The sequence below is a fragment of the Rhinopithecus bieti genome, unplaced genomic scaffold, assembly GCF_001698545.2.
Source record: "Rhinopithecus bieti isolate Rb0 unplaced genomic scaffold, ASM169854v2 scaffold_11515, whole genome shotgun sequence".
NCBI classification, from domain to species: Eukaryota; Metazoa; Chordata; class Mammalia; order Primates; family Cercopithecidae; genus Rhinopithecus; species Rhinopithecus bieti.
Window position 1 is genome coordinate 82,050 of NW_016806755.1, and position 12,070 is coordinate 94,119.

At 41.0% G+C, this 12,070-nt stretch overlaps 1 protein-coding gene across 13 annotated transcripts in view; it reads left to right on the top strand.

Annotated features, from left to right (window-relative positions):
* The window catches only part of SHLD2 (shieldin complex subunit 2), an 84,636-nt gene that overhangs the window by 28,441 nt on the left and 44,125 nt on the right, over positions 1 to 12,070 (top strand). For 8 of the 13 annotated variants that reach the window (XR_001886662.1, XM_017877513.1, XM_017877520.1 and 5 more), the window contains exon 2: positions 11,732 to 11,890. The exons of 4 other annotated variants lie outside the window; for them this stretch is intronic. Coding sequence is in view for 8 of the 9 variants with exons in the window: in XM_017877513.1 (XP_017733002.1) it covers positions 11,878 to 11,890 (13 nt within the window). In the remaining variant the exon portion in view is untranslated. The remainder of the gene's footprint in view (positions 1 to 11,731; positions 11,891 to 12,070) is intronic. One more of the 13 variants, XM_017877515.1, reaches the window with a different exon arrangement.

Consider the following 12,070-nt stretch of genomic DNA (forward strand, 5'->3'; position numbering starts at 1 on the left):
TTTTTTTTTTTTTTTTTTTTTTTGCAGTTTCTATACTACTTCTAGTTAGTACAGAAGGTTATCAACTGCAAACTTAATACTATGGCCAAAAAACCAAAATCAAAAAAGTCATTAAGACTCAATATTCAGACAATAATCTTGATTAAAACCCAGTGTTTCTCAGCTGGGTGTGGTAGCTCATACCTGTAATCCCAGCACTTTGGGAGGCCAAGGTAGGAAGACTGCTTGAGCCTAGGAGTTCAAAACCAGCCTAGGTGACATAGCAAAACTCTATCCCTACAAAAAATTTTAAAAATTAGCCAGGCATGGTGGTGTGCACCTGTAGTCCCAACTACTTGGGAGGCTGGTTTGGGAGGATCACATGAGCCCAGGAGGTCAAGGCTGCAGTGAGCCATGATTGTGCCAATGCACTCCAGACTGGATGACAAAGCAAGGCTGCCTCAGAAATAAGCAACAACAAAAGAAACCAATATTCCTCTGGCTCGAATGCAGCTACCTATATTTAGATATTCGCAAAGCGAAGTTGACAAAGTTATCCAACACAATAACAGAAATTATTTTAGGTACCAAAAAAATTGCAAAAATTACTGAGAATTATTATTATTATTATTATTATTATTGAGAAAGAGTCTCACTCTTGTAACCCAGGCTAGAGTGCAGTGGTGTGATCTCGGCTCATTGCAACCTCCGCCTCCTGGGTTCAGGCGATTCTCCTGCCTCAGCCTCCCGAGTAGTTGGGATTACAGGCACCCATCGCCATGCCCAGCTAATTTTTGTATTTTTATTACTTATTTATTTATTTTTCAAATGGAGTTTCACTCTTCTTACCCAGGCTGGAGTGCAATGGCGCATTCTCGGCTCACTGCAACCTCCACCTCTTGGGTTTAAGCAATTCTCCTACCTCAGCCTCCCCAGTAGCTGGGATTACAGGCACCCACCACCACGCCTGGCTCATTCTTTTGTATTTTTAGTAGAGACAGGGTTTCACCCTGTTGGCCAGGCTAGTCTTGAACTCCTGACCTCAGGTGATCTGCCGCCTTGGCCTCCCAGAGTGCTCGGATTATAGACATGAGCCACCTCACCCAGCCACTTACTGAGAATTGTAAGTTAAAATTATGGAATTTAGTAGGCAATGTATTTAGTGTCCACAATGATACTGATATCTTTTTTTTTTTTTTTTTTGAGACGGAGTCTCGCTCTGTCGCCCAGGCTGGAGTGCAGTGGCCGGATCTCAGCTCACTACAAGCCCCGCCTCCCGGGTTTACGCCATTCTCCTGCCTCAGCCTCCCAAGTGGCTGGGACTACAGGCGCCCGCCACCTCGCCCAGCTAGTTTTTTTTGTATTTTTTAGTAGAGACGGAGTTTCACCACGTTAGCCAGGATGGTCTCGATCTCCTGACCTCGTGATCCGCCCGTCTCAGCCTCCCAAAGTGCTGGGATTATAGGCTTGAGCCACCGCGCCTGGCCGATACTGATATCTTAAAACCTGAGAAATTCACCTAACAAAAGAAGTCCCTTAATTTTACATTACTCTAAAAAAACAATTTGATCTCTTTAATATGAATACAGATTAAAGGAATAAAGATTAATTTATCCTACAGAGCCAGAGTTCACTTCAAGCTTTAAGAAATAACTGATAATCGTCCAAACATAAAATTCAGACAGACTGACACCTTAAATGGGATATGAGTTTCATCTAGCATCAGAAATTACTCCAAAGGCATTATTTCTCTTAAGCACCCCTTCTGCTCTGAAATTCAATACTGCCAATGAAACCAATTGATTTAATTTCTTTGTAATGACTTCATAGGACAGGCACGGTGACTCACACCTGAAATCCTAACACTTCGGGAGGCTGAGGCAGGAGGATCACCTGAACCCACGAGTTCGAGACCAGCCTGCCAACATAGTGAGACCCTGTCTCTACAAAAAATAAAAAACGAGCTGGGCATGGTGGCATGCACCTGGTAGTTTCAGCTACTCAGGAGGCTGAGGCAGGAGGATCAATTGAGCCTAGGAGGTTAAGGTTGCAGTGAGCCATGATGATGTCGTTGCACTCAGCCTAGTGCACTCACACCATCGTTGAAGGGCTCAATGGTCCTTAAACCCTTTGATGCTGTTTTGGAAGGTTAACTTGCCAAAGGTCACATAGTTGGCAAATGACGAAGCTGAGGTTAACACTAAGATCTGATTCCAGAGTAGTCTTTCTTAACTATATTGCTTTATGTGGAGTTTTGCAATTGCTATCTAGACAGAAAATCTCTAGCAAGGGAAAAAACTAATTTTTAATTAATTTTAATTTTTTAGTGTTTTGCTTCTTATATTGTTTTACTTTGTGAGCCATTGTGCCCAATTGGTTTCTTTTAAAAGACTAGTTAGCTTGTGCTTTAGGCCTCTTGGTTAATCTGAGGTATTTAATTAATATTTTTGAAATCCTAAGATTTCCTGTGTCACTTCTGCAATATCTAAATTTTTCCTTCTTATTTCTATTCTCTTTCTACAGTCCTTTCTATTATATCTAATCATCAAAACATTGTTCTTATTTTCTACTGCAGTCTAATTTTTAGTGTTATGCTGTTTCCAGATGCCATTTGGATCATTTTCAAAAAAATGAGTAACAATTAACAAGTAATGAATATTGTTCTTTTTACTATTCATTAAGAACAATTGTTAGTTGTCTTATTCTATTGTGAAGAATATCTGTCATTCCTGCTTAGAACCTGGGTTGATAGCAAGATATGAGGAAGCAGTAAGTGTGCACAAAACGATTTTGCTGGAGAAAGTATACATGATAAAGAATAATATGTTTTCTAAGGACAGAATGGAACTGATCACACAGGTTCTTTTTTTTTAAGCTTCAAAACTTCTTATCTCCCATAAAAGTACTTTTTCTTTTATAATATGCAACAATAATTTTCTATTTAGTTAATTAGTTTTAAAGCAAGTTTAAACTTATAATTTATAAAAAATCATATTTGCTCCCTATCATTGTTTTATAGCTGGGGCTATACTGACAAATAAGAAAAATAAAATTCCTGCCCTTGTGGAGGAGATAGTTAAACAATGAGACAAATACATTTCAGATGGAAATGAGGGCAATGGAAGAAAAGTAAAGCAGGATAAAAGCATGAAGGGTGACTGGGATCTGTTCAATCTTTAGATAGTGTAATACGGGAAACTGCTTTGAAAAGGTGACTTTTGAGCAGACACCTTAGTGTACTGAGGGAGTGAACCTTTCAATGTCTGGGGAAAGAATTCGGCTTCCTCTTCAGATGTACAAAATTACAAGATACTGCCATTCTTGTACTTGAAAACCTATAAAAGCCGGATAAGAAGTATGTTTTCTAAAAACCCATCGAAGAGCTGAGGATACAAGGGAACCTAAATGAACCAAACTGCAGAAATTAATCAAACTTTCATAGTAGAGAAGAAACCCGTGGTTGCTCTAGGATGGAATAATCAAAGGAATAGGAATCTACCATACATGAGGGGAAAGGAGAAACCAGCCACATTTTTTTTTTTTTTTTTTTTTTGAGATGGAGTTTCACTCTTGTTGCCCAGGCTGGAGTGCAATGGTGCAATCTTGGCTCACCATAACCTCTGCCTCCCAGGTTCAAGCAATTCTCCTGCCTCAGCTTCCCGAGTAGCTAGGATTACAAGTGTGCGCCACCACGCCCAGCTAATTTTGTATTTTTAGTAGAGACGGGGTTTCTCCATGTTGGTTAGGCTGGTTTGGAACTCCCGACCTCAGGTGATCTGCCTGCCTTAGCCTCCCAAAGTGCTGGGATTGCAGGCATGAACCACCATGCCTGGCCACATTTTTTTAAATCAGATTTTTAATGGCCACGTATGGGCTGGTATGACAGGTTGGGATCCTGAGAAGCCCTTGCAACTCTTGCACCAAAGAGCAAGTATGCACCCACACTCCAGCTCCTACCCACTGATGTTCACTGAACGTTCAGGATTAGTAAGCCAAAAGCCTGGGCCAGTGACGGACTGGCATAGATACTACCTGAGGCATTTGAACCTCTCCCAAGTATAGGGCAACCACCCTCAGAAGGCAGGATTGCTGAGAGAAATCCAGCAGAGGCACTCCAGGCTTTCAGTTCTGGAATGCTGCAGGCAGGGGAAGAGCTGGAGGTAACTCTGACCCCACACTCTGGTAGTTTTCAGCTACCAAGGACTGGGGACAGGGCAGAAGAGGTGAGTGAAATTGCTCTAATTCATTTCAGGCCTTCACAGAATGTAAGGAAGCTGCCCTCCAGAAGGCTGACTGGGGAGGAGGAGCAGGGCTGCATGAGGGCACTTGAGCTTCAGAAAGCAAGGTGTGCGACTGGAGAGCAAGGAGAATCTAGCAAACCAAACTCTAACCGTTGTGCTTAATGCAGAGATAGAGCTCCTACAGTTTTTTTTTCTCTTTCTTTTTTAAAATATAAACTTGAATTTTGAAATAGTTTCAGATTTAAAGAAAAATTGCCAAGATAGTATAGAGAGTTCCCATAAATCCTGCCTCTAGTTTTTCCTATTTTTAACACCTTATCAGTATGGTGTATTTGTTATAATTAATGAACTAATACTGATATATTTTCATTAACTAATTATTACTGATATAATTCCATACTTTATTTACCTAATGTTTTGGGATCCCATTTAGTTGTCACATCTCCTTAGGGTCCTCTTGGCTTTGGCAGTTTCTTAGACTTGAGTTTCTCATCTCTTGTTTTTGATGACTGACAGTTTTGAGGAGTATTGTTCAGGTATTTTGTAGAATGCCCTTCTATTGGTGTCTGTTCGGTATTTTTAACATTGTTACAGTGAGGTTTTGTATTTTGGGGACGAAGAACATGCAGGTTAAGTACAATTTTCTTTCCTTTTTTTGAGACAGTATCTCACTCTGTCACCCAGGCTGGAGTGCAGTGGTATGATGACAGCTCACTACAGCCTTGAATTCCTGGGCTCAAGTGATCCTCCCTTCTCAGCTTCCTGAGTAGCTGGGACTACAGATGCATGCCACCACACCTGGCTAATTTTTTTTTTTTTTTTTTTTTTAATAGAGACGGAGTCTCACTGTATTGCCTAGGCTGGTCTTGAACTTCTGGGCTCTTGCAATCCTCCCACTTCAGCCTCCCAAGTAGTTGGGACTACAGACATGTGCCACTATGCCTGGCAGTACCATTTTCATCACATTATATTAAGGGGACATACTGTCAATATGACTAATCAGTGTTGATATTGACCTTGATCATCTGGTTGAGGTAGTGTTTGTGTATTTCTTTTTCTTTTTTTTGAGATGGAGTCTCGCTCTGTCGCCCAGGCTGGAGTGCAGTGTGGCACGATCTCGGCTCACTGCAAGCTCTGCCTCCCGGGTTCACACCTTTCTCCTGCCTCAGCCTCCTGAGTAGCTGGGACTACAGTTGCCCACCACCATGCCCGGCTAATTTTTGGTATTTTTAGTAGAGACAGGGTTTCACCATGTTAGACAGGATGGTCTCAATCTCCTGACCTCGTAATCTGCCCACCTTGGCTTCCCAAAGTGCTGGGATTACAGGCATGAGCCACCACTCCCGGCAGTGTTTGTGTATTTCTTTACTACAAAGTTACTCTTTTTTCTCCTCTGTTTACATACTGTACTCTTTGGAAGGAAGTTACACATGCGCAGCCTACACTTAAGGCATGGAGAGTTATGATACCTCTCCTCAAGGGCAAAGTGTCTATATAAATTATTTAGATTTCTTCTGCATGGGAGATTTGTCTCTTCTTCATTTATGTATCCATTCAATGTTTTAAACATTAGTATGGACTTATGGATATTTTATAGCTTGGGTTAAAAATCTTATTATTGCTTTATTTATTTTATTGGTCAAGTTGTTCCAGCTTTGGCCACTGGGAGCTCTTTCAATTGGTATGACTTTTTGCTATACCACTGTGAGTGTATGTGTGTGTACGTGTGTTTGCACTTTCTCACTTTCTGGCACTACAAGATGCTCTAGTATACTTAGAGACTAAAGCATATAGTATATGCTTTATCTAGTATATTTTTCTGTCTCAATCCTAGAATTAGCCATTTCTCCATGGAGCCTTGGTTCCTTTTACTGGAGAATGGAGAAACCAAGATATAGGTGCTAGGTGTACATGTTGCTACTGGGGTATTGTTGCGCGTAAGCCAACTCAGCTGACAGAGCCAGAAAATATATGTATTTATACTACCCTGTATATATCTACATATCTATAAATATTTCTATATGTATCCATCTGTATCTATATTAAACTAAGCATGAGTTTATATTGATGTATTCAGTTCCAGTTGAATCACTACATGGATGATTCTAACCTCCTGCTCTTGCTTATCTGAAAACTCCTGCTCCAATAGTGAGAAATCTGTCTCCTACCATCAGCCACCCATTTACTTAATCATTCTACTCTGGTATACATGTAAGGTACTCCCACAGTTTTAAAAATTGATGGCTTAACTGTGAAGCACAAGCAGGTCTCTGTAATTTTACCTAGGCTTGGATCCTAGACCTGCTCAAGTGAAAGGCTTGATCTCACTGCTTAAATATTTGAAGCCAGTGATTAACTGTCAAATTAAAGCTGCGTCATAGCCCACACCCAGCTCAGTTACATATTAGATTGACTCAGACTCCCTTCTAGTGTCCTGACAGAAAATGGTCATGTCTTTTTCTGGAAGTAAAATATTACTTAATTTAATAATTAATCTATTTTATATAAAATGGTGTGTAATAAAAGTTACAAGACACAAGAAAAGCAAGAAAATGTGACCAAAGGTCAAGAGAAGAAATAGTCAGTAGAAGAAGACCCAGAGATGACCCAGATTTTTCAGAATTATCAGACAGGGATTTAAAGATAATTATGAAAAAAATGCTAGATGATTGAATGATAAAGGTTAACAATATGCTTGAAAAGGTGGGGATTTCTGTAGAGTGATGGAAATTATGCCAAAGAACCAAGTTGAAATTCTATTAAATAGAAATGAAAAATGTACTAGCAGAGGCCAGGGAAAACAAAAAAAAGGAAAGAAAAGAAAATGAAAGGAAAGGGAGGGGAGGGAAGGGAGAAAGAAAAATATACTAGCAGAAATGAATTCATTACATGGGCTTAACAGTTTATGGACATAGCAAAAGAAAGAATCAGTGAATGTGAAGACAGATTGGAAAGAGAAAAGACAGAAAAAGTCAGGGAGGGGTAGAAAAGAGATATCAGATCTGTGGGATATCAGATGGTCTAACATATATGTAATTGGAGTTTCAAAAGGAGAGAAGAGAATGTGGCAGAAGACATATTTGAAGAGACAATGCTCAGGAACTTCTAAAACTGATGAAGTCATCAATTTGCAAATGCAAGAAGTTCAGCAAATCCCAAGGAAGTTAAATACAAAACAAAAATAAGCTGACAAATTTAAAAATCCCATATGTAGGCATATCATAATCAAACTGCTGAAAATTGAAGATGGAAGAGATCTTACAAGCAACAGGAGAGCAACAGGAGAATAAAAGACACATTAGTTATGTGAGAATGGCAACATGGGTTATGGCTAATCCATGTTTTTGAACCAGAACAAAATGGAGTCTTAGCTGAGCATGGTGGCACGTGCTTGAACCCAGAAGTTCGAGTCCAGCTTGGGTAACATAGTGAGACCTCTTCTCTATTTAAAAAAGAAAAGAAGGCCAGGTACAGTGGCTCACACCTCTCATCCCAGAACTTTGGGAGGCTGAGGTGGGCGGATCACAAGGTCAAGAGGTTGACACCATCCTGGCCAACATGGTGAAACCCCGTCTCTACTAAAAATACAAAAATTAACTGGGTGTGGTGATGCACGCCTGTAGTCCCAGCTACTCAGGAGGCTGAGACAGGACAATCACTTGAACCCTGGAGGTGGAAGTTGCAGTGAGCTGAGATCACGCCACTGCACTCCCACCTGGTGACAGAGTTAGACTCCATCTCAAAAAAAATGAAAGAAAAAAAAAGAAAAAATGGAACGTTGAAGATAATGAGATGATATCCATAAAGTGCTGAAAGAAAAAAAAAAACCTGTTAACCTAGATTTCTATAACCAGCAGAAATAGTCTTCAAAAATAATGGCAAAATAAAGACTTTTGGACACATCAAAAGGGAAAGAATTTGTTTCCGGCAGACCTGGACTATCAAAAAACATTAAAACATACACATTAACAAGATGTGACCAGGTGCAGTGGCTCACGCCTGTAATCCCAGCACTTTGGGAGGCCAAGGCGGGTGGATCACAAGGTCAGGAGATCGAGACCATCCTGGCTAACATGGTGAAACCCTGTCTCTACTAAAAATACAAAAAAAAAAAAAAAATTAGCCGGGTGTGGTGGTGAGCACCTGTAGTCCCAGCTACTTGGAAGGCTGAGGCAGGAGAATGGCGTGAACCCAGGAGATGGAGCTTGCAGTGAGCCGAGATCCTGCCACTGCACTCCAGCCTGGGCGACAGAGCAAGACTCTGTCTCAAAAAAAAAGAAAGAAAAAAAAACAAGATGTGGGTTTTACAGCATATATGTGATTATACAACCATGAGAGAACAAAAAGGAGGAGATGGAATTATACTGTCATACATTTCTTACTCTGTGAAAGGAGGCTGTAGTAACTTTAGGATGCATATGTAATCTCTAGAACAAGCACCTAAAACACGAACAGGGATACCATAGGGATTAACTACTGTGAAAATCATTCTCCTATTGTAAACAGCTAGAACACCAGACAAAAATACATGAAACAACTGTTTTCAGACATTGGACAAAGAGAACAGGCAGCATGGGATAGTGATCCCTGAGATAAGGGAAATAACTGATATGAACCCAACAGGGGTTCCTATAGGCAGTTTCCAGATTGTAGCACAGAATAGGAGAATCCAAATAGAGGCCAGGAGAGTTTGGAGAAGTCAAGGCAACTAGAATTTGTGGGGCAGAAAACTAGGATAAAAGGAACTACACAGAAATCTATAGAAGTAAGAGGATCTTTGATTGGACACTCATCTGCACATGCAAAGTGTGGAAGTCCACAATGCTGGAGAAAGTCACACTGAAATCAGAACGCTGAACAATTCCAGGAGCTCACACAGAGCTGGGAATAGTTTATGTTTCCATTAGGCATAGTGGAGAGACTGTTTCATACATAAGACATTGGCTAGAGTCCTCATAGTGGGGTTAAATTAGCTATAGTCTAAAGGCCTTTCTAAACCTACCCTAAGCTTCAAGGCAGGTTTTTGAAAGGACCAGGCTGATTCTAAGTAACTCAATTATATGCCAAAACTAAACTCTTTTAAAGAATACAGTAAAAGCCAGCACCTAACAATTAAAATATTCAGCATTAATAATATATTAATAAAAGATTACTAGGCATACAAATAAAAATCAGGAAAATGACCCATAACCAGGAGAAAAATCAATAGAAAGAAACCTAGAAATGTGGAATTATTAGAAATAATTTTGATGATTGAATTATCAGCCAAAGATGTTAATACAAGTATTATAATGACTAGTAGATGAATGATAGATAGATAAAAAGACGCAAGCTGGATGTGGTGACTCACGCCTGCAGACATGAGGGTGGGCAGATCAGCCTCAATCATACCTAGGTCTGTGATAATAAAATTGGTGCCAGTCATGGTGGCTCATGCCTGGAATCCTAACACTTTGGGATGTTGAGGCCTGGAGTTTGAGACCAGCCTGGGCAACATAATGATACCCCTATCTCTACAAAAATTAAAAAATAGAAATATAAAAAGTTAGCCAGGCGTGGTGGCACTTGTCTGTAATCCCGCTTACTTGGGAGTCCGAGGTGGGAGGATTGCTTGAGCTCAGGAGGTCAAAGCTGCAGTGAGCCATAACTGTACTCTACCCAGGGTGATAAAGCATGATGGGAGATCCTGTCTCAAAACAAAACCAAAAAAAGGCCAGGCACAGTGACTCACACTTGTAATCCCCGCATTTTGGGAGGTCAAGGTAGGATGATCGCTTGAGCCCAGAAATTAGAGACAATCCTGGGCAACATAGTGAGACCCTGTCTCTCAAAATTTAAAAAGGCAGCCATGGCATGGGCCTGTAGTCCTGTCTACTCAGGTGGCTGAGGTGGGAGGATCGCTTGAGCTTGGGAGGTTGAGGCTGCAGTGAACTGTGTTTGTGCCACTGCACTCCAGCATGGGAGACAGAGCAAGATCCTTTCTCAATAATAAAAAACAAATAAACCAATGTTACAATTAGAAGAAATAAATTCTGGGTTTTTTTTTTTTTTTTTTTGAGATGGAGTTTCACCCTTGTTGCCTGTGCTGGAGTGCAACGGCATAGTCTTGGTTCACTGCAGCCTCCACCTCCTGGGGTTCAAGGTGATTCTTTTCCCTCAGCCTTCCAAGTAGCTGGGATTATAGGCGTGTGCCTCCACACCCAGCTAATTTTTGTATTTTTAGTAGAGATGGGGTTTTACCATGTTGGCCAGGCTGGTCTCGAACTCCTAACCTCAGGTGATTCATCTGCCTCGGCCTCCCAAAGTGTTGTGATTACAGGTGTGAGCCACCACACCTGGCCAGTTCTGGTGTTCTGTTGCACAGTGGGGTGAGTACAGTTAAGAGTAAAATATTATTACAAAATAGCTGGAAGAGGGGCTTTTGAATGTTCTTCCACAAATGAGAAATGCAGGAAGTGATGGATACACTAACTGCTCTGACTGGATCATTATGCAACATGGACATGTATCAAAACATCGAATTGTGACCGGGCATGGCGGCTCACACCTGTAATCCCAGCACTTTGGGAGTCTGAGGTGGGTGGATCACCTGACGTCAGGAGTTCAAGACCAGCCTGGCCAACATGACAAAACTCCATCTCTACTAAAAATACAAAAATTAGCTGGGTGTGGTGGTGCATGCCTGTAATCCCAGCTACTTGGGAGGCTGAGGTGGGAGAATTGCTTGAACCCAGGAGGGAGAGGTTGTGGTGAGCTGAGATTGTGCCATCGCACTCCAGTCTGGGCAACAGAGCAAGACTCCATCTCAAAAAAAAATAATAATAAAATGTACCCCATAAATATGTACAATTACAATATGTCAGTTTAAAACATGAATTTTTAAAAAAATTCTCTTGTACTTACCAGCTGAATAAAAAATAAATTTTTGGGCCAGGCGTGGTGGCATGTACTTTGGGAGGGCCGAGGTGGGCGGATCATGAGTTTAGGAGATCAAGACCATCCTGGCTAACATGGTGAAACCCCGCCTCTACTAAAAATACGAAAATTAGCCGGGCGTGGTGGCGTGCGCCTCTAGTCCCAGCTACTTGAGAGGCTGAGGCAGGAGAATCGCTTGAACCCAGGAGGCGGAGGTTGCAGTGAGCCAAGATTATGCCATTGCCCTCCAGCCTGGGCGACAGAGTGAGACTCTGTCTCAATAAATAAATAAATAAATAAATAAATAAAAATTTTTAAAAGGAGAGAAGTCTTCTTAAAAACCAGTTATTTACCCCATCATTAAATTATAATGAACTTTCTCATGGGAATTCTTTGATAAGGAAGCTCCTTTACACTGAAGTTTTATTCTTTTCATACCTCTTTAGATAAGTCAGTGTTTTGGGAGCATATGTCATATGACTCAATGGCAATGTTCTAACTTGGATTCTAGCTCCACGTTGTGCAAAGACAAAAACCAGAGAGTCAGTGTGGTAGTTAAGAACTTATGTTCTGCTGTTTGATTTTCCGCATTCCAGTCCTCCCTCCACTGCCTGCAGTCTTCCTGACCTGGAGCAAGTTCCTTTTGTAAACTCTGTGTTCTAGGGGGATAGTGGTGGAAGAAGGATGGTGATTTGAGCCAGGCAGTAGCCGGTGGAGTTGGAGAAAAGTGGTCAAACCCTGAATGAACATTAAAGGTAGGACCAAAAGGATTTGATGAGAAATTGAAAGTAGAGCATGGGGAAAAAGAAAGATATCTGTGATGATGCCAAGGTTTTTGGCCTGGGAAAGTGGGATAGCGGAGTTGTTATTTGCTGAGTGTGACTTTTCACAAAGGAATGTCAGGGCGTAAGTAGCAAAGCTTTTTTTTTTTTTTT